The sequence below is a fragment of the Phycodurus eques genome, chromosome 8 (genome assembly GCF_024500275.1).
Source record: "Phycodurus eques isolate BA_2022a chromosome 8, UOR_Pequ_1.1, whole genome shotgun sequence".
NCBI classification, from domain to species: domain Eukaryota; kingdom Metazoa; phylum Chordata; class Actinopteri; order Syngnathiformes; family Syngnathidae; genus Phycodurus; species Phycodurus eques.
Window position 1 is genome coordinate 26,539,886 of NC_084532.1, and position 26,856 is coordinate 26,566,741.

Sequence of the window (26,856 nt, forward strand, 5' to 3'; positions counted from 1 at the left end):
CGCCTTCATCACCACAGTGGTCCGTCGCCGTCGCTGGGCTATGACGTCAGCGTACGCAATCGACGTCTGCCCAAACGCCGCAAAAATCAAAACGGCATAGCTATGGTGAGAAAACCGACGTGAATGAATGATTTTGTCGCCATTTTAAACCTCATGTCAATTTTAAATGAAACTCTCCTTCACAGCGAACACAATGTGTGGTTTCTTTGTGCGCTAACTGCGTCGTCTCCACTGTAAACTCACGGCTAGGCTAACGTTGTTGTGTCGTTTTGTGTTCTTTTTATTTTTTGTGTTCAGCTTTTCTATTCGTTTTTCAAGTCTCTGGTGGGTAAAGACGTGGTAGTGGAGCTAAAAAACGACCTGAGGTGAGCCAAATTGTTGTATTCATTACTAACCAACAACATTGTGTGAGTTCATCCAAAAATGATTGTAGCTAGCGCGCATGCGCGGTAGTAATGTACTTTTAGAACGTTACTTATGATTTTCTTTTTTTTTTTTTTTTAGCATATGTGGAACTCTTCATTCAGTTGACCAGGTATGAATATATTTTATTTGTAAAAAATAAATACACAATATATTTTAGAAATGTCCCAACTGTGCAAAAACTGTTTTAAAAAGAAGAAAAAAAGTAATGTAATAAGAAGTCCATCCATGTGTAAAAATTGAACAGGAACAGTTGAAGCTAAACTTGCTTCTAACCAATAATAAAATCTCAATATCCATTGTTATAATAGCTTATTAAAATTTTTAAGGAAAGAAATACTTGAAGCAGGTTAAAAGCGCTTAGAAAGGAACTGCCTGGGTCAGAAGAAATGTCTTTGCAGACAATCAACAAACATATTTTTGCCTTGTTCTGAGATATTAAATCTCGGTTAGGGTTTAGTATTTGCCGTGTGAGTACTGTTTTACGATGTCGAAATGGCTGCCATTAAAAAGAAACAAAAACAAAAAAAGGTAGTGTTGACCCAGGACCTTTGACCCGAACTTGACCCACTCTGGCTCGTCTCCTTTTCCTGTGTCAGTACCTCAACATCAAACTGACAGACATCAGCGTCACCGATCCGGAGAAATACCCGCACATGGTAAGCAATGTGACTCTGTTGCTAACCAAAACAGCAGCATTTCCTATGCCCATTGATGAATCTGTAATGATAATTAGCGTTCCAGACATTAATGGCTGTGTGATGAGTTTTGAGGGGGCAGACAATTTATACTGTTATACAACACTGACTGCATAGTGAAGTAATTTATTCACTGTTGTTCCATGAAAAGATGATATATTGTATTTACAAATAACGTGTGGGGTGTTCTCACTTTTGTTGCTCCACAATGTTTATGTGACTTATCTGTTAGTCCATCCAACTGTGCAACTGCTGTCTTTAGTGACAATTAGCCTTCCAGAAGACTCTGAAATGCGGTCGCCCCACGATGTTGTGCGCACTTCACTGACACAAACTCTTGTGCTGGTCGCTTTCAGTTGTCGGTGAAAAACTGCTTCATCCGCGGCTCGGTGGTGCGCTACGTGCAGCTGCCCGCCGACGAGGTGGACACGCAGCTGCTTCAAGACGCCGCACGCAAAGAAGCCATGCAGCAGAAGCAGTGATCGCAGTTGTGGATGGGGGTAGGGTGTTTATTATTTCTTCGGGGTAGGGTTGTCACAAAGAAGACTTATTTTACGTACATTTAAAAAGACGCCAGGCATGGGTTCATCTTTGTTAGCCTGTGCTCAACTCCATGTTTGACATTAAGAAGACATCTTCGCAAAAATTTGAATCATGATGACAATAATTTATCTTGAAAATATCATAGAAGGATTTGGTTGTTTTAATTTCAAGTGAAAGAAACTTTGAGTCAACAGAGCCCAGCGGATTTCATACTTTCCTTAGTTTGTTTACTGTTTTTAAAAAATGGCAGACTTTTGTATGAAACGGGTATTTTTTTTAGTCATGTTTTGATGTCTACTTTCATTATTATTATTATTTTTTTTACTCCTTTTTTTTTTTTTTTTTTTTTACTCTGACTTTATTTTTGGGCTCAATGGAACAGAAAGTTGCTTTGTAAATGACAGCGTTTCTGGGAAATAAAAATGCAAAATATCATGGCTAATCTCTGTGGTGTCTGTTTTAAGAGAACAAATTGAATAAATGTTTTTAAAAAATATAATCTATAAAATTAGCTGTTGTACTAACTCATTTTTAAAATATATATATATAAAGGAGTACTGGACTACACTGATAGAAAAAAAAATATACACCTGTAATAAAAAAAACTGAAACTGAAAATTGGTCAAGGAAAAAAAAAAGTGAATATTTCAAGAATAAAGTAATTGACTAAAGTGATATTTCTTTTGGAAAAAAAAGTTTATTGTACAATAAAATGTAAACTTGTCTTTATTTGGAGAAAAAAATCAATCTTATAAAAATAAAATAATTTACTTTGTTGTAACAAGTCAAATGTTTTTAATAGAAAGTCAATCTGGAACTCCAAAAAATAAAGCTTTTTGGGGGAGAAAAGGTTATTTTTTAGTAAAATTACCAGAATAAAATTTTTTAATTTGTGACAGAAGACTAAAGTTGTATTTCTTTAACAAATGTTTTTTTTTTATTTTATAAAAAGTAATCTTGCACAAGAGAGCTGCAAACTTAAAAGAATAAAGTATTTTTCAGAGTACAAACGTTTTGAGTGATTTAAGAAAAAAATGCAATTTAATGATAAAATTATAAGTTTTAAGAAAAAAGATGTACTGTATTTTTAAAGATAATGTCATCAATAAGCATAGTTAAAATAATATTTTTTTTCTCATATTACAACTTGTATTAATTTGCCATAATACATTTTTCTAAAAAAAAAAGTGTCCACTCATTAATACATACAAATCAAATACCTTTATTTTACATTCATACATCAAAGGACATTGTACAATAGTTTTTTCAATTCCATTAGAAAATCCAAATCCAAAAAGATTTACAGTGATGCATTTTGCATGTTTTTTAAGGTTGATGACAAAGCATTGAAAAACATACACACACATTCATACAAACATACACACACACACACACAGGGAAAGGATTGGGGGCTTGTACCTTAATAGAGCTGAATTGCGTTGCCGTGGAGAAAAGGCACATTGAATCCAGTGTATATGTACAAAGTGACAATTACACAACTGTACGTGGGGAGCGATAACAATGACCAAAAACTGTAAACCTTCACTTATGAAAAACAAAATCCAACAACAACAAAAAAAGAAGAAAAACACCTATACATCCATCCATCCATTGTCTGTACCGCTTTATCCACACAACATCAAAGACGATTGGCTCCGCCCGCAGAGAACAATCCCACAAATATGTATAAATACACAATAATATGTCACAATATATTTATAATCGTACCCCTCAAGTGAGTGGCTCATGCATAAGCAGTTGTTGGACAAAATGTAATTTTTTTTTAATTTTTTTTTTAACTCCTTTCACGGCAGTGCTTAAAAATGTATAGACAACTCCAATTATTTTTAAAATATATTTAACCACTGGTCAATGTTTCCAGAAAAGTAAGTTATCTGATATAAAATACTGTATTATCTTTTTTTAATCTCCTCAAAAATCCTCTCCTCCTTTTTTTTTTTTTTACATTCCATCCTCTGACAAAATAGAGCCTTATACGTGTACTTTCAAAGCTTAGAAACACACATACTTATTATATAGATCTGTACGTATATAAAGTGACTCTACGTTCACATGTAGTGGAAACCCGTTTTTTTTTTTTTTTAACGCTTGTTAGCGTAACATCGCCATTTTGATTTGTCCGAACACAGTGTGGCACTAGCGTCTTGAATGATTGTTGTACACATCAAAAGGGGTTGAGGAGCAAGATGGCCGCTGTCCATACAGTTTTTGGCCCATGTGGACATCTTGAGTACTGCTGCTGACATTTCAAATTTGAACATGATCCAAATAGATCTGTATTCCAAGCACCCCAAAAAAAAAAAAAAAAAACATTGGATGTCAGATTGACATGCAAGAAGGTTATCATTTTTGGCTTGTGTTGAGATCTAGAGTACTGCTGCTACAGTTTAAAATTTGTAAGCGTTTTGAATAAAACTGACCTGTATTCTGTGCACACACACCAACAACAACAACAAAAAAAGGCATTTTTATATGTTCGGTGAACACTGTGTCACAGTGTGCCTCTTTTAAAAGACATTGACTCGATGAGAAATATGTAGTAACTTCAAACTTAAGGAAAATTATCATATTTTTAGCTTCTAGCATGTCAAATTTATTTGCAAGCTGAATGTGAGCAGTGTTCTGTGCACAAATAAATGTTGGAAGGACCGACACGAGCAAAAGTTAGAATTTTTGGTCCATGTGGCAATAGACTACTACTAGTAGTGTATAAAATTTTAACGCAATATGATTAAAACTGCGACCTCTGTTCTGTGCAGTAAAATATATCGGAGAACGCTATTTTGGATCAAGATGGCCACCATCGATACCATTTTCGGCTCATATCGAGATCACAAGTGTCTATCTACTAGCGTGTAACATTTGTGATGTGAACTGAATCAAACTGCGACCTGTCTTAACTGCACAGCAGGAAAAAAAAAAAAAAAAAAAAAAGAAGTTGGATGGCATTTTGACTTGTTCGAGAAACAGTGTGGCACACTTTCGAATGACATTTTGACTGAACGTGAAATTTGTTGTCACTTCGCCCAAAGTGAAGAAAGCGATAGCATTTTTGGCTTATTTTGAGATCGAGTACTGCTACTAACTTGTAAAATGTTAACACGATCTGAATAAAACTGCTACCCGTGTTGATGATGAAATGTTAACTTTGCATGGCGGGCTGACACAAAAAAAGAAAAAACATAACATTTTTGGTCCATTTAGAGTGCTAACGTAACATTTTTGAAAGAGGTCAGAAAAATACACTGGAAAACGACATATTGATTAGCGGGGCGCTAGCTGGCCACTGTTGACACCATTTTTGGCTCATGTCGAGATCTCCAGAATTGCTACTGATGTGTAAAATTTGAACGTGATCCAAATAAAACTGCTTCCTGTGTTCACTGCACACACAAAAAAAAAAAAAAATAATCGGAAAGCGAAAGTTGTCCTAACTTTATCAAAATTAAAGTGATACCATTTTTGGCCTGTGTGGAGATGGGGATCTCAAGTACTGCTACTAAAGTGCAAAATTTTAACAGGATATCGGACGACATTTTGATTTGTCCGGCGAACGCAGTGGGGCACGCTTTTAAATGACATCCACTCACTGTGAAATTTTACATAACTTCATCACAACTGAAGAAATCGGTACCGCTTTTGGCCCATGAGGAGATCTTAAGTACTGCTACCAATGCATCAAATTTGAATGTGATCCAAATAAAGCCAAGACGTGTTTTGCATACACAAAAAAACAAAACAACGGAAAACGGCAATTTTGATGGGTCCAGTGAACACAGTGTGGCACTAGCGTTTTTGGATGATTGTACACAAGCTTTGTGGGGGGGAGTGGGGATCGAGCTGCCCACCGTGGCGTTGTCCATTTCAACAAGCCTTGGTGAGGTCCGTGGGCATGGTATCGGTGGAAACACGGTACTGAATTTTGGTGTTGGTGATGGCGCCGTGCTTCTGCCGCAGGTGCAGACGGAGCTGACTCTTGTGGCGGAAGTGCAAGTTGCATTTCTCACACTGCAGGGGCGGGGCAAAAAGTATCATCACAAGCTTAGTATCTCAGAGAAAAGTATAATATACTTTACTCGCTACTCACAAAAAGTTTGGACTGCAATGGCGACTTACGTGGTAGGGCTTCTCGCCCGTGTGTATGCGCAGGTGGCTCTTAAGGGTCTGCAGATGGCGGAAGCGCGTCCCGCAGATCTCGCAGGGGTACGGCTTCTCGCCCGTGTGGATCAGCACGTGGGCTCGGAGGTGGGCGACCTGCCGGGATAACAAACGTAGCAAGTTAGCCGCGAAGAAAACCGCAGACAAACTATGGGTGCTTGCTTCAAACTGAGAGTGGCCAACTTCCTGTTCAATTTCGGGCATGGATTCTTGAGACGTTTTTTGTGCGTCCTGTTACGATGGACACGCCCACCAAATTTTGTTTGGATTGGTCAAACTGGTTTCAGGGGATAATTATTTCTTACTTTCCAGGGGGCGCTACCGAGTGAGTTTTGCCACTTAGCTGACGCCTCGGCAAGACGTTTATTCATAAGGTCGGAAGATGCAATGGAACCTCTGCGATTTGTTCAGAGTCACAGTAGGGTTTCAAGCATGTGTTACGATTGGGGTTTCTAGCCACAGTTCGGGTTTCAAGTCATGGTTTCAAATCAGGGTTTTAAACCAAGGTTAGGGTTTCAAGGTTCATGGTAAGGTTTCAAGTAAGGATTAAGGTTCAAATTAGGGTTTCAAATTAAGATTTCAAGACAGTGTTGGTGGCGGCACGGTGGACGACTGGTTAGAGCGTCAGCCTCACAGTTCTGAGGACCCGGGTTCAATCCCCGGCCCCACCTGTGTGGAGTTTGCATGTTCTCCCCGTGCCTGCGTGGGTTTTCTCCGGGCACTCCGGTGTCCTCCCGCATCCCAAAAACATGCATTAATTGGAGACTCTAAATTGCCCATAGGCATGACTGTGATTGCGAATGGTTGTTTGTTTCTATGTGCCCTGCGATTGGCTGGCCACCAGTTCAGGGTGTACCCCGCCTCCTGCCCGATGACAGCTGGGATAGGCTCCAGCATGCCCGCGACCCTAGTGAGGAGAAGCGGCTCAGAAAATGGATGGATGGATGGATGGATGGAAGACAGTGTTGGTGTTTCAAGCCAAGGCTAGAGTTTAAAATTACAAGGTTTAGGTTCCAAATTAGGGTTTCAAAACATTGTTGGTGTTTCAAATTAGGGTTAGCAGTTTCAAATTATAGTTGGTACAATTTTCCCCTATATTCATGTTCTTGCAAAAAAATGTCTTAATCGAAGTACTTGAGTAAGGAGGGGGAAAAAAAATCAAATCAAATAAAAAAATCTGACCTGTACGAAGCGAGCGCCGCATGTCTCACATTTGTATGGCTTCTCTCCTGAGTGGATGCGAGTGTGAGTCTTGAGGTTGGCTGGTCGGTTGAACTGAGCACCACAGATGTTGCAGCGATACGGCTTCTCGCCTGGAAACAACAACAACAACAACAGGCGGTGAGTTTAAAAACAACAAAAAGTCAGCTGCCGTGTTCCCCATAATTCCCGTATCACTGTTTAGTTTTTTTTATTGCGGTGAAACGATTAATTGATTCATCAACAACGATTTTTGATAAATTGTTTCGCGATCTTAACTCAAAATTGTTCAAATCCTTGGAATTTTATCCTCTCAACTGTAAATACTAATAATTATATTTATACTATTAAAACAGAATGATTGTCAGCCTTTTTGCCTATTTTCTGACGTGACGGACAAAACCCAGGACTGAATCTTAATTCATTAGTTTGTGCATTTTCTGCGCTGTCAATTTGAAATGTAGCTTATAAAAACATATTGTAACAACAATAAACCACAATGTAAAGAATTAAACAGTTTGTGCGCCATGATTAATTCATTGCGGCTCCTTGTGTGTATGACTTGGGCACTGGGGGTAGTGCAATACGGTCATGCAGGCAGAAATTTATTAAGCTGCAGTAATAGTTATTTTTTGAAGAGGATAAAGAATATATGCCTGCGAGTATTGCTACATTGTCTGTCTACATGTGTTGATGCACGTTGTGTTCAAATATCCGTTGTTAAAAGGGTTATAACACCACGCCTATCGATGCCATTTGTTAGCCCGTCTATGCCGTTTTGTATTATGAGTTAGCATGAAGGAAGGCAAAGTTATGTCGTTTTAAATGCACAATGTGTATTTATTTATTTTTTTTTTTAAATCAGCTGAATGAAGGCTTGTATTCTCTAAAAACTTGAAAGTCGGGTGGCTCTTAAGGGACCATGGCACAAGTATTGTTGAATTTATATTAAGAAGGGATTTGGTGAAAAACAATGGTTGTAATAGCTGTTAAAAGTTTAGATTTTGTTACAGAATTGCTGCCAAAAGGAAAAGAACAAATCGATTTAGCGAGAAACATGAAGTAGACGCACACAATTTGCTGCAGTGGGCCACATAAAATGATCTAGCGGGCTGGATTTTGCCCCAGGGATTTGAGTTTTGCACCTGTGACATAGGGGCGAGCTAACCTATTCTTTCAAACACATTCGAACAGCACCACAAAATGGCAAACTCACTATAGTGATTTCAAACAGGCTTATAGAAGCTAGTATCACCGCTATCCTTATGAATTTGTCTCGTGCCGAAAATCAAACGATTCTCTGTTTTTATGCTGGGGCCAAAGCCATGTCTAATATAAAAATATTGCTTTGGCGCCATCTAGTAGCATCTATAGGCAATTACAAACCTTTTTGGGGGCAGTCATTTATTCGCTGATTTTTGCTACTCAGTGCAGCGCTATTTGCGCGAGATGGGGACCGATCCCCATCTCGCGCAAATAGCGCGGCTCCACTGTATAAAGTGGGTAAGGAGCGATCGCGAAGTGAAGGATTGGGCATTGGCGCACCCGTGTGGACGGTCTTGTGGCTGGCGAGGTTGCCCTTGTAGCGGAAGGCAGCCTGGCATCGGTCGCACTTGTAGGGCTTGTCGCTGTGGACTTGCAGCACGTGCTGCTTCAGAGCTTCCTCCTCGGCAAACTTGGAGTCACACTCGTTGCAGAAGAAGGTGCCGTTTTCTGTTTGCGAGGATAAACCAGAAGTTAGGAACCGCGGGATTGGTGGATTGGATCCGAGCCCCGCCCCTCTCCTCCCAAAAAATGCATTAAAATCGAAAGAAAGAAAAAAATAAATAAAATCGGCAACTTGGCGTTAAAATGATAAAATCTCTTGCAGTGAACCCATTTATCGCGGGAGTTCCGTTCCAGACTCGCCAGCGAAAGGTGAAAATCTGCAATCGAAAATATTTTACCTTTCCCACAAGCTTTAAAAACACCAAAACACACTGTAAATTTATTTAAACATACAGTGTAGAGAAAATAACTAATAATGGAATGCAAAAAATAAAAACTCTTTGCAGGTATTTTTCAGGCAACCGATCCTCCATTATTCACTGCAACACAGACGTATTTAATGTTTTGGCATCTATTGGTATGCAGGCAATTACAACCATTTTTGGGTGGTTGTCAATGACAAGCTGATTTTTTTGCGCGCCGATACGCGGCGGGGCCCGCTCCCTAGCCGCCTCAAATAGCGGGGCCGTTCGCTGTCGTCGCGGTTTTTGAAAAATAGTTGCGAGAATGGTCGGAAGTGTCGGTAATTTGGCAGGACTGACTTTCTTAAACTAGCGCCTCTTTTCGCAGCATTGTTGTTAGTGTGAGCGGAGCAAGAATGTGCTTTGAACTACAGAAGCCGACACCCCGCCCCCCTCCCCCCAAAAAATGTAAAAATTAAAAAATATTTTTTAAAAAATTAAATAAAATCATCCTGAATGATAAACCCGAATTAATTAAAAAAAACAATAATAATAAATAAAAGAATAATCAAAATCGCTCAGACCTACCACAACTGGAGTCGGAGTACTCCGAGTGCATCTCGACCATGTCCTCGCCCAGCCGCGATCGGGAGGGGCAGACCTCGGAGTGCTGCGGGGACTGGGCGCCGCACGACGAGCAGTTGAGGCGGTTCAGGTACCGCGACGGGTGCTGGCCCTCAGCGTTCCTCAGGGACCCATCCGGTGCACTTTAGAGGAAACGCACAGATATCAGTGTAAAACAAAAACATTCAAATTTCTTCACGAGTTTAACATAACCAGGAACGCCCAGACTTTCCGGTCTACCGGGGATCTTTTCCAGTTTTCCCAAATGTGCCCTACTTCTTAAAAATGTCCAAAAAGGCACCAGGAACTTCAATCTGACGTTTTTTTCTTTTTATTTAGTAGACCTTTTCATAATGTTAGTAAATAATAGGGGCTAGGGTACAAATGAAGAACTAAAGTTGACAAGATCCGGGTGGCAAAAACCGAGTGACTATTGCTGACCTGAATTGAAACGGTGTCAATAACTTGTCTGCGGTTGCACTGCCAGATAGTCCCCAAAAAGGTTTCCTTCATAAAGTTTATAAAAAAAAATGTTTTAAAAAAAAAAAAAAAAAAAACTAGTCCAGCGGAACCTGTGGGCGAGGAGGATAAAATCGGGTGGATGTTGTAAATAGTTGTACAGAGAAGATTGCGAGACTGCGCAGTGGTGAAGTAGTCGCTTTTTTAAAAGGGACAGACTGATAACCAAACCATCATAGGGACGACATTTCTGTACAAGAATGTAGGAAATGCTCGGGTTGTCGGAGTAATTTGGCAAAACAAAATGGCGAGCAAACATCGGCAATACAGCGCACGATCCATTCCGGCGTCAAAAGAGCACGTCTCTGCTTTTAATCCGAGCGACAAACAAAACCAAAAAAAAAAAAATCACTTAATTAGCCAGTCCCTCAATAATCTTGTTAACCTGTCTGAATTTCCTTAGTGCCTTTATTTATTTAATCAACTTATCTGTTAACATGTAAATTAAGGCCGGTGCTGGTTCATCTTCTCAACATTCAAACTGTAGCGGGAGAGAAGAAGGCTAAACTAATCATTCGAGCCATTTACCCTGTTTTGCGAGCGCTCTGGCTTGGGCAAATGAGATCAAAGAGTTTGTTTACTGGTGGTGCCAACAGAGAAAACTTTGTCTATTGCCACCCGGGCATACGTGTGACGTCACGGTGGAAGGGTCTAGACCGCTTCTCCCGTTCAGAGTCACGCCGGCTTTTCGGCGATCGGAAGATTACGCCCTGGACCGGTCGCTCACCAGTCAATCGCAGGGCTCATGTAGACACAGACAAGCATTCGCCTCCGTCAATGAGTGGGACCTGAATACACGCTGCCTGGTTAAAGTACAAAGTAAAGAATCTGGATTGTGAGGATTAACAGGGTAGTAAAGACACGTCCAGAATCCATTAAAGTGCAATCTGTTGTTGTTCAAAACCAAGAAGAGTCCCGTTGCCTCAGTTCACCGTGACCTGGATAACTGAGGGAACTGTTTTCCCCTGTCGCCTCGATTTAGCTTTTTTTTTTTTTTTTTTTTTTTTAACCGTCTAAAACTTCCAAATTCTCCTACTTGCCAACTTTTTAGACCGTGGATCCCGCTCCGTAATGGTTTTATGTACAAATCAAAGATTGTCAGTATTAGCGAGTCCAAGACCATCATCACCTCTGGAGCTTTTCCTCACCTGCTGATGATGTTGTTGAGTCGGCTGGTCTGCGGCACGGGATGATCCTCGACGCTCTTCCTTGTGCTTTGCGCCTCCAGGTTGTCCGAGTCCCCGGGGTGGAGGTACGGCTGCAGGCCCACGCGCTGAGGCGAGCACAGGCCGGGGTCCCGCAGGCCAGCCTCGTCCTCCCTGGCGCTCTGGTTGAGCACGATGAATTTGTACTTCTTCCAGTTACGAGCTTTGGGGTCCTGCGTTCCCGCCGTCGCCTGCTGCGCGCCGGAGGCGGCCTGCGAGAGTCCGGCGTTCTTGCTACTGCTAGATTCGGTTGGGGAGTTGGGCTGGCAGTCCGATTTGAGGGGGCTCTGCGGGCTGCTCATGAGGCTCTTGCGGCCGGCGGAAGAGATCCCAAGCGGGTAGTGGTGATGGATCAGTTCCTCCTCGGCCGGCGGGACGTGCTCTTTGTCTTTGTGGTAGTCCAGGGTCAACACGGGATACACCCGCTTCCTCCCACCGAGGCCAAGCGGTAGCCCGAGCCCCTCGTGGCTTTCCTTTTTCACCTCGTCCTCTCGCCCCAACTCCCTGGGGGCGAAGTTTGCGGCGTGCAGGACGCCGGAGGAGCCCACCGTTCGGGCGTACTCGGCCCTGCTGACCGCGACTGCGTCGTGCGGGTGCTTGTGGTGGATCCCGCTCCGCGACAGGTCGCCGAACGCGTTCTTGGCATCTGTCAGCTTGCAGAGAGGGAAGGGGAACCCCGGCATGGGGAACTGCCCGTAGAGATGGTAGTTGCCAGGGGTGCTGACGCCATTCAGCATGCTGGAGCTGTAAGTTGGCCGCGCGTCCCTGAAGGGCGCCACACGGCTGTGCAACATGTCCACTACATCGTGGGGCCGGTATGCGTGGACGTCTTGGGGCAGAACTAGCGGACTCACCAGGAACTCGTCTCTGGGAAGCTTACCAGTCGGATCACTGCGGGAGAAGAGACAGCATGAACGACCAAAACAGAGAAGGTGCAGAAATCTCCCGGCAGCTTCTGTGCGCCCTCTGCAATGCCACAAAGGTGGTGCCAAGTCAATGACTGGAAATGCTATGTTTTTCACTGTGGGTAACTGGCAATCTGAAAATGCCAGCTCCACGCAGAAAGGCCCGAAAAAGTCTGATGCGAAGAGTTTCATTAACCCCATTAGACCCTTAGAATCGTCATCACCAAGCCCCCACCCCCTCCTTTACAGAACCCGTATTTGTTCCCATGCCTGAAGAGCAGTGGGGACCCAATACAGATCTTGTCCCAGGCCCTTGTCAATGACACTAACTGGAAATGACTCCCCTCCCCCCCAGAGGAAACCCGAGAACCAGAAGAAAACCCTTAGCGGAACATACCAATTCTACACGAAAAGGCCCCACGAGTCAAGTGTTTAGCATGGAGTTTTTCTGGAACCGAACCAGAGACCCTTGTCGCGGTAATGTTTTCACCAACCTGGACTTGATGAAGCGGTGGCAAGTGTCCACCACATGGTCCATCTGCAGATAGACGGCGGTGTTCATGATGGCCACGATCAGACTCTCCCTGAGCGCCAGTCGGGATGTGTACATGAACTCCAGCAGGATGGCGAAGCCCTCCGGATCCACCTTGGGGTCCAGGCTGATGGCGTTGAGGTTGCACTTGTGCGAGTCGGTGAAGATGGTGTAGAAGAGCCCGCTGCGTAGATGCAAAGACAAAAAAGATAAGAACCATCCTTTTTCGACACCACCCATTCTCTTTCCGTGGCGTTTCAGCTTTTGCCTTCTGGCTCCAGGTACCGATTGCCTTCTAGGTGCTCCATCTTTTCCAAATGCAGGTAAGGGGATAACTTATGGCACTCACTTGTTGAATGACCATTTTACTCATTATATGCACGCATTTTCAAGGTTTTCATCTCCCATTAGCCTTCGGAGCTATTGTTGGAGTTCTCCCTGCCTCCGATTGCCATTATTGTATCTTATTCCTACCCTGATGTCCATTGGTAATGACATACAGCAGAATTACTCCTTCAAGGCGAAGTCTCATAGAACTGGGCCGAGAAGTCCTTAGAAGAAACCATTTCTCTCGGGGACTTTGGAAAGAAGAGCTTCAAGAAACAATGGACATATTTGCATAACAGGCACACTGAAATTCCTGAAAGTCAAGACACACAAAACCAAAGCTCCAGAAAGAAGAAACAGCTGAAGCCTTGAATCTGATTAGCTCGCTTGGCAAGCGGAAAATGAAAAGACAGTTCTATGCTTCACTGTACTTTGTCCTGATCTTGGAAATTATATCGTGTTCATTTGTTTTTCCATTGTCACTGTTTCAGAAGACTGGACGCAGTCGCAAAATAAAGTGAAGCCCCTATCTGAAAACATTTCACCTGTTCATTGAGCTGAGGGACAGCTACACACTTTTCTGCATGTACTGTACTGTTTTTGTTGTAGAAACAATTGCCCTTTGGGGACTTGTGAAGAAAAAACAAAGTGAAATAAGGACAGGGAGCGAATATGCACCTGCAAGCCATGAGGACGGTCTTGTGCGCCCGAAACTGCTGCCTGCTGACCAGGATGGTAACGTCGGTGAGGATGTCCCGGCTGCGGAGGCGGTTCAGGTTGAGCAGGACGTCGCTGGCGTGACGCGTAAACTGGATGCAGCTGTCGGCCAAGCAAGACATCCTGCAGACTTCTGGGGAAAGGAGAAATGCACGCAAATTATTATTTTTTTATTATTATTATTGCTTCTTGATAAAACTGCATTTTGGAAGCTCCCTAAGCAGTTCACTTTGAGTTCCACAAGAGGGCGCCATTTCGCCGACTAAAACGCCGGTTTGGGACATTTAAATTATGACAACCCTTACCCCCACCCCCCCTCCCGAACCGCAGTTTTGAGGGAAACGCGGTTGGACAAGAAGAGGACAACAAATTATTTAAATGAATTACAATAAGGTGGGGGGGGGGGGGAGTGCACAGCCGAGAACGAAAAAAAAGTGCGTGATAGAATTATGCAATAAATAATAAACTTGTTTTTATTTAATCTTAAAAAGACAGAAATTTGTATTTTTGGGACCATAACGACATTTTTAAACATGCACATTTATAAAACTAACAAATTGCATCTGATTCATAAATGTAACTTTTAGAAACACGTTATACAGTTGTAACCATGCACAATATATATAAATGATTATATTTAAATCATTTAATAACGTGAATACCTGAGATTTAACAGTTTTTTAAAATAAGAGGCATGCTCAAGAGAGGTTTTGTCACGGCTTAAACCTGGACCACATTTTTTTTTCCTGCACTTTCCCACACTTTACTTACTGCACTTTACATTTAATTTACTGGACTTTCTGCACTATTTTTTTTCCATCATGCATGCAAAGCTGAAGATTTTTAACTAAGCTATATAATTAACAACAACAACCCAAAAAAAAAAAAAAAAAAAAAAAGCATGCAACGCGCACACACCCCACTTTGCACACTTTGCGCAAATGCAAAGAGACTAGTTGACAACTCCACCGCGGAAACGCACGCACAACACAACACCCATTATGTACATTTACGCAACAATGTCACGTACATTGCGCGCATCGCAACATTAAATCAAAGCAAATACATCAGTTATGTCTCACACACACACACACACACAAAAAAAAAAAAAAAAAAAACATCCCAGGTCAAAGTTGATGGTGTGTGACAACCGGGAGCACCGGCAGGGAAGCTGCCTCTGCCCCTCGCTGCAGCCGCCTAACGCGCGCCTCATCTCGGCTACAGAAGCCGCGGAGGACCGGGGGTGGTGGTGGAGGGTTAGGATAAAGGGAGAAGCGAAGTAGAATGGGGAGGTGCTGTAAAGACTGTTATGGCTTCTCGGTTGTCTTGACAGCCGGAGAGCCGCCGCCGCCGCCGCCGTCGCCGCCGCACAAGTACGCGCGTACACACACAAATTAAATTCCCAAAACGGTGACATTAGCGACACAACAAGTTGCTCGCCAAATAATTACAAGTGAAAGATGAGAGGAGGAGGGGAGGGATAACATTAAAAAAAAAATAATTCAAAAAATGACATTTTTCAAAAATCACCTGGTAGCGCTTTCCTAGAAACTTCTTGCATCACCACTTCTAAGAAGCCCAGTTCTAAGAATCAGACCAGCTCAATTCTCGGAATTTGAGCCCGGGACCGTACCAATCGTCTCCGGCCAGGGGGGGAGAAGCCGCTCATCGCTCTCCGGCTTCCACCCCACGTTCCCTAACTCTTCCCTTCTACGTTCCCACCCCAAATCCGTTCCGACATCTCCCTAAAACACCAACTTGACATCCAAACTAGTTTAAATCGACTATTTTGGGCTAAAAGAACCAACGCGAGAACAGCGCGTTAGCCCGGACTCCCCCCCGCGAGGTTGGTGTAGTCCAACGTGTGCTGACGTCAAAGGCCACTGAGCCCCGCCCCCTCCGCGGAGCTCCTGAGAAGTGTTTCGACGTCGTCACGAAAAGGAGCGAGAGAGTCCACTTAAGGAGCCTCAACGTCGCCATCACCGAGGGGGGGGGGGAGGGAGGGTTTGTGGACGGCACATTTTAAGCTTTCTATTTTACTTTTATTCGCTATAAGACGGTCGGTTAGTGGCGGAAGTGTTTGGTTTCAACCTCGATTGCATGGTTTGGTCCTCGACTCGAGATGATTGAAAGTGGCGTACTTGTTGCATGTACATGAACGCGTCATCGGTAGCAAAAAGCATGGCAGCATAGCGGGAACTTGATTTGAGACGCGTTTGGAAAATCAGGGAAAAAGAAAAAGTGTGTGGTTTTTATTTTTATTTTTTTAGTAAGCCGAAATGTGACTTAAAACATGCGTAAAAGTGATTAAAATAGTAATAATGCAGTAAAAGTTTTCAGTTTTAAATATTTGGAAATTCTTCATTAATTATTAGGAATTATGACTTATTTTATTTCTGTATTTACAACAATTTATATTGCTAGTCATGTTTAATATTTTTCCTAACTTTAATGATCTCTTCCTGTGGCTTCTTATTCTTATCACAGTTTTTTTTAATGTATTGTAACATCATTTGTCATTATTTGTATTATTTTATTTTATTTATTTGTGTACTACATGGCGTTTAATATTTTAACTGATAGTTTTTCTATTTGTAATTGTTATCATTATTTTACTTTGTCTTGTATAAGCGGTACAGAGATGAATGATTCATTGCTTTTATTCTGTTCATATTTTTGTATGTTTAAAAAAGAAAATGTTATCTGAATTTTAAAATACAATTTGGTATTTTAAATTTTTCCTATTTAATTTTGCAGCGGCACGGTGGACGACTGGTTAGAGCGTCAGCCTCACAGTTCTGAGGACCCGGGTTCAATCCCCGGCCCCGCCTGTGTGGAGTTTGCATGTTCTCCCCGTGCCTGCGTGGGTTTTCTCCGGGCACTCCGGTTTCCTCCCACATCCCAAAAACATGCATAAATTGGAGACTCTAAATTGCCCGTAGGTGTGCATGTGAGTGCGAATGGTTGTCTGTTTGTATGTGCCCTGCGATTGGCTGGCAACCAGTTCAGGGTGTACCCCGCCTCCTGCCCGATGACAGCTGGGATAGGCTCCAGCACGCCCGCGACCCTAGTGAGGAGAAGCGGCTCAGAAAATGGATGGATGGATTTATTTTGCATATTCTATATATTTTTTATTATTTAGCATATAATGTCCATGTATTGGTTTTATTTTTTAAGTATTTTGTTATATTTAGAGGTTTCACGTTCAAGTTTTTCTTGCATTTGGATTTTTAAAATTTTTATATTGATATTTTTGTATGTATTATTTGTATGTATTAGTTTTTATGATATCAGTTGCTTTCCTCGTATTTTGTCCAATACTGTATATGGTCTCATAGTTTATAATATAATTGTATCTATTATTTTGAATTTTATTATAATTATTTATGTTCAATTTTTTCAATTTTACATTGAGTTTCATTTTGTTTCATTCTTAAAAGTTTTTTTCTGCCTTTTTATATATATATCGTATATTTAAATGTATACTTTATATACTCTTATATTTTATAGTAAAATTGTCTTAAGAATGTTTTGAATTTTATTTATTATGTTATAGTGTTCATTTTTATTAATTTTATTTTATTTAAAAAAATTACATTTATCTGCCTTTTACTTTGTTAAAGAAAATCAAATTTAAATGTTACGTATTTCTTCTTTCTTATTGTCTTAATTTTTCTCTCATTTTTATTGATGTAAAATCAAACATTGAATTTGCTTGTAGGCGGCCAAAATGACAGGCGGTGACAAGCACATCTAATGGAGGACACGGTGCGCCGTTTCTCATACAATAAATGCATTTATTCGCAAAAACAAACCCAAAAAAACCAACAACAAAAAAACATTTGAACTTGTTTGTAGTTGAAAAGTAGAAGACGAGTATGCGCCAGAACGTCAGGGGCCAAGACGTTGAGTGACAGTAATGGCCGACGTGTAGAAAGTGGCCGTTGACTCGCTTACCGTGGAAAGTTTGCCTGTGGTGATTCCAAAGCAGGGATTCCACGTCCTTGTCGGCTCCCTGGCACACAAGTGAAACTTTCTGCACTGAGAAGCCACAAAAACACCACCACATGATGTTACTTCGATTCAAAAATACATACGCTTTGTGCCGTAATACACACCAACAAGCAGTTATATATTTGCACGACACGTTTGAGCCACTGACGCTAGAGTGGGCGAACTCTTATTTTGATATTTTGCATTCGAGTGATTTAAAGTTTCATGGCAGCAATACAATCAGGGTGTTTTTAGTATATTTGGGTGATTTATATGGCAATGATTACGTCTTTTGGATACTTGTTTTTACAGAAATGTGGTTTTCCTCTGGCATTTTTTTATGTATTAAAAAGTTCTATATTAATACAATTTTATTGATTGATGGATTGGATCATATTGGTTGAATCCCAGTCAGTATCATCGAGATTGCCTGAAAGAAAAGAGACCAACTGGGAATCGAAATGGGGGGGGGGGGTAAGAAAGTGCAAACATCTGTCAAATCTATCAATATTTCATGAAAGATGATAAATAACATTTGCATATGCTAACAGGCAGATGTGGGAGGTGTAGCCTGGTATCTTGGGTGCGGCCATCTTGGAAATGGGAGTTGGCCTGGTGTTGCACTGATGAGTCAGGAAAAGTGCTGATTGCAATAATGGACTGCCCCCCTCGTATTTTAAAATGTTATTATTTTTAGAATATTATTGTGGTTATTAAAAAAAGATATATTCATTGTATTTTTATTTTAAATATTTTTATATTGAGAAGAAACTAAAAAAATGTACAGATATTTGGCATCAGTGTTGTTGTTTGCACTGTGCGGCTGAGCTGTTTCTAATATTTTGACCATATGTGAGGGTCAAAATATGACACTCTGCCTTGTTTCTTGGCATTTTAAGCATTTGTTATTGGTTTTAATTGTCATTTCTACTTAGATTTAAATGTTAACATTTAATTATTTATTTTGGGCCTCCCCTCACGTTTTTCCTTGACTTTCTTAAATGTTAATATTAGAATTTTTGGATTTTTATATTTTTATTACATTTTCAATGTTTATGATTTATTTTATATATATATATATATATATATTTAAATATTTTACATTGTTTTTACATTAATTATTTTTTATTTTAAATAGAATTGTTATATTTAGATTTTTTAAATGTTTGTACTTTTAAAACATTTCTACATTGATTTTTTCACATTTCTTTTATTTTTAAGATATCATTTTTATATTGAGATATTTTGTTTGTTATGTATCCTCAGTGTTATTTTATTTAAAACATATTTGCACATTAACATTTTTTTGCATTTATTATTACATTTCTTTTTTAATCTATTCATTTTTTTCAATTTTTTTTTATTTATAGGATATCATTTTTATATTTAGATATTTTGTTTGTTATGTATCCTCAGTGTTATTTTATTTAAAACATATTTGCACATTAACATTTTTTTGCATTTATTATTTTTAAAACATTTTTTGTAATTTATAAAAAAATGTTCACATTTTTTTTATTTTTAAGATATCATTTTTATATTTAGATATTTTGTTTGTTACGTCTCCTCAGTGTTATTTTATTTAAAACATTTGCACATTTAAAATTTTTTGTAGTTTTTTTTTTGTTCAATTTTTATTTTATTTTTAAGATATAATTTTTATATTTAGATATTTTGTTTGTTTTGTATCCTCAGTGTTATTTTATTTAAAGCATATTTTCACATTTACATTTTTTTTGCATTTATTATTTTTAAAACATATTTATTTATTTTATTATTCTTTCTTTTTTTTTTTAGATTTGGTCATTTGTATTTTAAAATCTAACTTCAGACTTTGACCTTGATATATATTTAAATGTAGTCCTTATATTGATGATTTTATGAAATGAATGAGAATATAAATACTTTTTTTTTTTTTTTTTTTATTTCAATATGAAACATTTCTTGACTTTTCCACACATTTTCTGCCTTGGAAAAAAAGATCAATTTGAGTTGCTTTGACCAGACGAAAATCTCGCGATCGATCGACGCCAAACGGAGGCGAGTCGCCCTCCGCCGCTCATTAAGCATCCGCGTGACGTGACCCAAAAGAACGCCGCCTGCAGTTTCCCTTTGTGTTTAACCCTTTTGTGCCGTAATGCGTCTGACATTGCCCCCCCCCCCCCCCCCCACCTTGAGCAACGCCGTAGCATCCGCCCATCTGCTTCCGCCATTATGAAAAAAATAAATATGAGCGAGTCGGGTTAAAAAAAAAAAAAATCGAATAATTAAGTGCAAACAAAGAGCAGCGTCAACTTTATTTCCATCCACTCGGGGGATGTTGGAGGCGCTGCTCTCCCAGCATGCTGATGCATAATGCACCGCAAGTGCGTCGCCACATGCGGGATAGGATGATTCCTTCTGCACCGCTTCCCCGCCAAAATTCATAAAAAAATACTTTCAAGGGACGTTTGCCACCACTTTTGTATTTATTTGTTGTTGTTGTTGTTGCCGGAAACTGATCTTCTTCCTTCCTCAAAACCACTTTCAAGGGACGTTTACCGATGCCATATTCGAGCAGAAAACGGTTCAAAACAATGAAACAAATTACCTCAGACGGTGGGGAAAACATACAAAAATATATCTTTATATTTTTGTGTTTCGGATAAAACATTTTGTTTTTAAAAAGGAACAATTTTGGGATCGGTGTGGTTGTTTGTACTCTTTTTCTGTACCGCTTCGTCGTCAAGATGACGTCGTCAGTGCTAGCGATGGATAAAAACAATGAAAACAAACTGCCTCAAAAGGCGGGAAAAGCATACAAAAATTTTTTAAAAAACTAATGTTTTTTGTATCAGTGTTGTTTGCACCCTTCTTCTTTTATGCCACTTCCTTGAAGTTCAACTTTACAACCTTTCATACAGGTGTCAACTGGCCTTTGTTACGACACTGATTGTGCACAATCAGATCATTAGAGGACGTCAGTGTCTGGTGTGACGTATTAAAATACAGAACTCCTAGAGTAGGCATTTCTGCAGAGCCTGGGAAGGTGATCAAGCTTTACTCACACTAATATCAGGTTGTTGAGCATCGTTATCGTAATCGAGCTTTTGTTGACGATGAGTTCCAGTGCAGCCGTTTGGACGGACTTTCCCTGGCTTTGCCTAAACGCCTGCTGTAGGAGTTTGGCGTTTTCATCAGTGGTGGCAGTAGCAGGATTTACGCTGCGTGGCTTGCATGGATAGCGTAAATTGCACTTTGCGTTGGAGCGGTGCGACGCCCATAAAACTCTGTTAGCTTAATGATACCGCACAAACAGATAATTAGTTGCCGTCAGTGCCGGGTGTGACAAATGAAACGAGACTTTCAACACAATGGGATGGGAAAAGTGAGTGATGGGTGCTTTACTAATTTGACTAATCTATCCTTTCTACTATTCCCTTACTCACAGTTATTATTATACAGTACAATAGTTGTCAGACAGCGACCACTGCTTTCGACACAACAGGACAGGAGAAGAGATGTGTTAAACTTCACAACCGTGTCCTGTTTACACCACCAAGCAGATCCGGGCTTTCCCGATATTCCCTTCCACACGCGCAACTGCGCTCCAGTCTCTGTTCCAGCGCCGATACTACCTCCGAAGGCCGTGTCGACTCGGTCCGCTCATTCAGCGTCACGGCGGAAAAAGTCCTGCACCACTTTTGTTTTTGCGCGGACGGCGGGTGACAAAAGCCCGAGGCCCGGAGGTTGCCTCACTTGCAAAGTGCTTCACTTTTGTCTGTGGTTTTCGCAGCAAAATTGTGCCGACTTGAGTGTTCATTGTCAGCAAAGAGTTTTTTTTTTTGTTCTTTTTTTTTTGTTCTGCGTGGCATGATGCAACACGGTTGCAACACCCAAACACACACGGAGATGTTAGCGTCGCTAGCGCCGCAGAGACTCCTCCTCCTCCTCCTTCTTTTCTTTTCAAACTCTTTTCTCTTTTTTATTGTTAACTTTCACTTTCCCCCCCCCCCCCCCCCCCCCCCCAAAAAAAAAGCCCTGGCAGGCCACCACAGATGTCCACAATCATCACCATCATTGCATTAGGCGGCAATTGAACATCACTTACTATATATTTATAAAAGTAGCTATATATAAATATATATAAATATATTTATGATCATTTTTTTCTGATTTAGCTATTTATACAGGGACATGTTTGTGTAAAATTACTGCCAACATTACTCCCACATTCCAAATACAAATATGGTCATTTAGATCAAAATTAAATATGGTATAATAGCAGGGCACTAGCTCCTTAGAGTAGTCGCAATAATATTGTAAAAAGTGTAATTGTACAAAACTGCGAACGACAAATTTGAAAAATAATAATAATAATAATGGAGATACATGTGGACATTGTCATGTTATTTTTATTTTTTGGGTATATTTATATATTTGATGATAATATTTTATACAGTACAATGTGGATGTTAGAAAAATAATACAATAATAATATTAAATAAAATGTACATGCTTTTCAGTGGTCATTATGTTATGCAGTATATTTTTTACAATGATTATTTTTCACTATTCTGTATTTTTTAAAATGTATGTATTTATGTATTTATTAGCTTACAATGTGGACATCCTGCACATAGTACAAAAAAAGTAATTCAAATGAAATGGCTGAATTAGTGAAACATTTTTAAATACATTCTATGCAGTGAATGTTGTATTTATTTGTTAATTATTTATTTATTTTTTATTTATTCTTTTATTTTCTATTTATATTGTAAAATGTGGATAAACATGCAAGACATTTTACAATACAACAAAATAATAATTACAATGTTTATACATTTTACTGTAGTATGCATTACTTTGCCTAGTTTATTTATTTATGAATTATGATTATTGTACAATTTGGATATTAAAATCGCATTGGATTGTGCAGGTGTACCGAATATTTTTGTCGTGTACTGAATATTAGACTGCGTATCGCCTGTCATTGTACTTTATAAACTTTTACCATTACTGATGACAGTTGAATGAGGATTAATTGCGAGCGAAAAGGATTTCTGTATATTTTATTTTGTCAGTTTCCCCACACAGAAATTCCCCGATGCCACATGAAAGCGTTCCTATCCGCCCGCAGGCGGCCCACGTTGTTTGTTTTTGGGTTTATTTCAAAGTAGCATATGTGCAGGTATGACTCTAAATCACGTGTGTAACTCATTCACACTCACATTCATCCAAATCAATTTTATTGCTTTTTTTTTTTTTTTTTCTTTCTTAATTACCTTGAAGAGCCAAGGTTACAGAAGTTGAAGCAGGGGTGTGCTTTTGTTTTGTTTTTGTTTTGTTACTGCTTGGCCCCAATTCCAATTTTCGGGAAAACAAAAGCGTGTGGAATCAAGACTTTTTGCGCCGGGCAGGAATGCAAACTGCAAAGTTGGAATTTTGCACACGGTGACCCTCCTCGCTCAGTCGGAACGCCACCTGCAGGATGAATCTTTGGAATTCCCAAGGTAAACAAAGCACCTCTTATTATAATCAAACCACGCCCACTTTAACCAACCTTCCTCATATCATGGTTCAGGTATGCATTTGTGCAAACTCCAATCATTTTTTCCCATAGAAAACAATATGAAAAGAAAATGCCCATGTGTTTATGTGGAATATTTTAACATTCCAAACTGTTGTTCAACTGTGATATTAGCCATATGGAGTTTCATGGAGTGTAATTACACACATATTGTAGTAGTGTAATGTATTTGTGTGTTGACGTGTGCCAAGTGTGTAACGTCAGGAGCTCTGGCTCCAGCTCCGATTGGCCATTTTATACGTGGGTAACGTCTGCCCCATGCTCCTTGCAAGTGCATTCATTTCGTCTTTGTGTTTGGCTGCTTGTCCCGTTCTGTAAACGGCTGAACGCGCTTCAGTGAGTGTGGCTCTTTTTTTTTTTCCCACTTCACTCATACTGTAAACCAAATTTTAGCTAGCAAAAAATATATATATTTTGCAAAAATGTTGCAGCCCATGTAATGGCTCTGAACTTGTGATTGTGTGTTCGTGTGCCTTCATTAGCATAAGAGTGTATTGCCCCTGCAAAAGGCATTATAGTACAGTACATTACTGTATTTCAATCCCACGCAGGCACACCATGGGGATTGACCAGGATCAACTCAATCCCTAAACCGCTCTCTGCCGACATGGAGAGGATACGTGCATATGTTCAGTTGACATATTGAATTATCTAACGCAGTCATTCTCAAAGTGAACGTGTGGTACGCGTACAAAGAGTGCTCCCTCTTGCGGCACTTTTTTAAAAAATTTTTTAACTCTCCATATTTAAGCGCAGCGTTAACGTTGAAATTGTGCATAACGATACAGTGGCTTAAAGTTCTGTTTTTGATCCAGTATAGTACATTTTCTTACGATAGTTTTACATATTTTAAAATACAGCTCAGTTGTATTTAACTTTGAAGTTCACTATGTTTGCATTGAATCGGTAAGCACTGTTTGAGTTTAAAATGTGTATTTAGGTACAATTTGTAACTTTTACGTGCAATACATATGAATTGAATTATTATTTGAGTTTTTAACCCCCTATATTTAAGCACAGTTTTGTCGTTTTGTTAAAACTGGGCGTAATGCTACTGTACTACTACACTGCTGTAATTTAATGTTGGCCATGATGGTGGTACTTGGAGAGATATGTATTTTTTTTTTTCGGTTGTACTGATCTAATGGACAAAAGTGAGTCTTGTTATTTAGAAATTTTGGATGAGTTACTGCTTGTATTCATTCACTCTCATTTGACTATCAGGCGTCAGTTGTGCAGATGCTTTGCATGATCCTTAATGCTGACTTATGGCCCTTTCATGTTCGATTTTACTGGATGATACGTTGCTTTTATGACCATTATTTCGCTTGTTCAAGTTAATGCATTTCTATTGGTTGCGGCGTGGCGTTTATAAATATCCTTGGTCCAGATAATAAGTTAAGATGCCATTACGAATACATTTTACTATTTTTCCCCCCCCCCCAGTTTTATACCATCATAACGATTTAGCAGAGGGCAAGCACTAAAATAGTTTGAAGCAAGACTAAACTCCACCAAAGCCATATTAGATTGATGAGAAAATTTGGTGCAAACATTTAATAATCAGTTATAAATAAAAGGAGTTAGTTAATGAGTTAAAGTTAACTGACAAAGAAACCAATTCATAAAAAAACAATCAGCTTACAAACTGACCAACTGACGAACAAACAAACTTAGTTGGTTAAGTAGTTGGTTAGTTGGTCAGTCGACCTGTTGAATGGGTCATTTGTTGGTGATTTGGGTTGATTGATTGATTAGTCAGTTATTTAAAAATATTTACCAAAAACAACTATTAACTATCAAACAAATCAATCAACCAAGCTAACAAACCAACTAACTAACTAACAAAAAAAAAAACGGAATGCCAAATTTACCGACTCACTAACAAGCATACTGACAGACTATTGTTGGTTGGTTGGTCAGTCTGACACCCAGTCTGTTTGTATGTTTGTTGGTTGGTAAGTTCGTTAAAATGAATTAGTTAAAACTATCAAACAGCCAACCAATGCGCCAACTGACTTGGTTAGTTAGTTAGTTAGTTAGTTAAAATTAACTAACAAATGAACAAACAAACAAACAAATCACCCACAAAACACCCACTAACCAACTAACTAAACTGGTTGACCGAGTGAATGACCAGTTAACAAATGGAAAAAGTTGGTGGGTTAGCTGAACAGTTGATGGGGTAGTATGTTTGTTGGTTAGTTATTTTGCTGGGGAAAAAAACAACCAACAGGGTGTCAGAATTAGTTAGTTAGTTAGTTAGTTAGTTAAATGAAATAGCAAGATTGGCAGACTGAGCCAACAGTTAACAAACAAACTAAGTTGGTTACTTCTCTTGTCAGTTTTTCTCTTTGTTTGGTTGATTGGTATGAAACCAACTAACCAGCTGCCCAACCAACCATTTTCCTGTAGAACCAGAAAGGCATCTCACCTTTTTTCCTCTGGAGAGAGTGAGGCATGCTGGGAAGTGTAGTCTTCAATCTTGTATAAAATCACCTGTTGACTTATCTTGCCTGTAGACATAAGTGGGACAAAACCGTCTTTAAATTCTTCAGAGAGACGACAGAATGCAAAAATCCCGTAAAAAGTCAGACCTAGAGATGGTAGCGCTCACTCGCTCGGCTTTCCCGTGAAGGTTACAAGCTTAGATTTTTTTTTTTTGGGGGGGGGGGGGGGGGGGGAGGGGCAAAAAAAGATTAAAATAATCCCACTTGTTCTACATATAATTCATTGGAAAGAAGAAGTCTCCAATCCCATTAGGACGCACACAGACTAGCTGTGCCTTTAGCATGGCGAGCGAGCGGGCGTCCAGAGATGAGGAGCCATCTGCCATAGAGACACATTGTTTGATAAACACAGCCTTTATACAACAAACATTTGAGTGCATTAATCTAGCTAAACTCAGTTCAATCTGGGGAAGCAGATATTGCTCTTTATAACTTGTCCGCAGAGAGGGGTGGGAGGGGGGGGGGGGGGGTGTATCGCGTTATTACATCACGCCAGATGTCTCTTCTGCAACCTGGAAAGGTCACACCCGCGAAAACGGAATTCGAATGAAATTTGTTGCAATACGAAGAATAGGACAAATCTTGCAAAGTCCGTTAGTCCAGTCGTTACTTTGTTGGTCCAGCAGTCTATTTGTTAATTAAAAAAACAACCAACCAATTAATGAATAATTGTTCGACTGACCAACTTAATATCAAATGGACTATGTTTGGTTGGCTGGTGGGTCAGTCCATTTGTTAGTTAGTTCATTGATAACCAATGAATGATTAGTTAATAAAAAAAAACGTGTCAAATCAATAAAAACTAACTAAAAAATACCAACAAACTAACTAACCAATTAAATAACAAGCAGACTGGCGGACTGACCGATCAACTAACAAACGGACAAAGTTGTTAGTTACTTGGTTAGCGTCACTTTTAGCATTAGCATTCCTAGTCCACACGATGCGGTCAACACCTCATGT

General features: G+C 39.8%; 2 protein-coding genes across 5 annotated transcripts; one reads left to right on the forward strand and one right to left on the reverse strand.

The window, feature by feature from the left end:
• The first annotated feature begins 37 nt into the window (after positions 1 to 37).
• Positions 38 to 2,084, forward strand: smx5. The gene is made up of 5 exons (XM_061683935.1): positions 38 to 105; positions 298 to 365; positions 505 to 535; positions 1,023 to 1,082; positions 1,478 to 2,084. The coding sequence occupies exons 1-5, from the start codon at positions 103 to 105 to the stop codon at positions 1,601 to 1,603; spliced, it is 288 nt and encodes a 95-aa protein (XP_061539919.1). The 5' UTR covers positions 38 to 102; the 3' UTR covers positions 1,604 to 2,084.
• A 782-nt stretch (positions 2,085 to 2,866) lies between these two features.
• Positions 2,867 to 26,011, reverse strand: bcl6aa (BCL6A transcription repressor a). 4 transcript variants are annotated; one of them, XM_061683819.1, is made up of 11 exons: positions 25,981 to 26,011; positions 25,818 to 25,899; positions 17,779 to 17,862; positions 13,783 to 13,954; positions 12,740 to 12,961; positions 11,284 to 12,231; positions 9,581 to 9,759; positions 8,589 to 8,756; positions 7,026 to 7,156; positions 5,802 to 5,939; positions 2,867 to 5,693 (listed from the first exon to the last, which is right to left on the reverse strand). In XM_061683819.1, exons 2-11 carry the CDS (start codon positions 25,843 to 25,845, stop codon positions 5,550 to 5,552), a joined length of 2,214 nt encoding a protein of 737 aa, XP_061539803.1. In that variant the 5' UTR covers positions 25,846 to 25,899; positions 25,981 to 26,011; the 3' UTR covers positions 2,867 to 5,549. The 4 variants fall into 4 exon arrangements, with proteins under 4 accessions (XP_061539803.1, XP_061539802.1, XP_061539805.1 ...); XM_061683818.1 differs by having other exon boundaries at positions 25,818 to 26,009; XM_061683821.1 differs by lacking the exons at positions 17,779 to 17,862; positions 25,818 to 25,899; positions 25,981 to 26,011 and adding an exon at positions 15,352 to 15,668 and having other exon boundaries at positions 13,783 to 13,951.
• Between the last annotated feature and the right edge of the window lie 845 nt (positions 26,012 to 26,856).

Bases quoted from the DNA above. Each gene is read 5' to 3' on its own strand.
- smx5 (XM_061683935.1), top strand. The intron at 366-504 runs GTGAGCCAAATT...TTTTTTTTTTAG, and splicing joins GAGCTAAAAAACGACCTGAG to CATATGTGGAACTCTTCATT. The intron at 536-1,022 runs GTATGAATATAT...TTCCTGTGTCAG, and splicing joins CTCTTCATTCAGTTGACCAG to TACCTCAACATCAAACTGAC.
- bcl6aa (XM_061683819.1), bottom strand. From the start codon at position 25,845: ATGCCTCACTCTCTCCAGAGGAAAAAAG. The intron at 17,863-25,817 runs GTGAGATGCCTT...GTGGCTTCTCAG, and splicing joins CTCTCTCCAGAGGAAAAAAG to TGCAGAAAGTTTCACTTGTG. The intron at 12,962-13,782 runs GTGCATATTCGC...GCATCTACGCAG, and splicing joins ACCGTCCTCATGGCTTGCAG to CGGGCTCTTCTACACCATCT.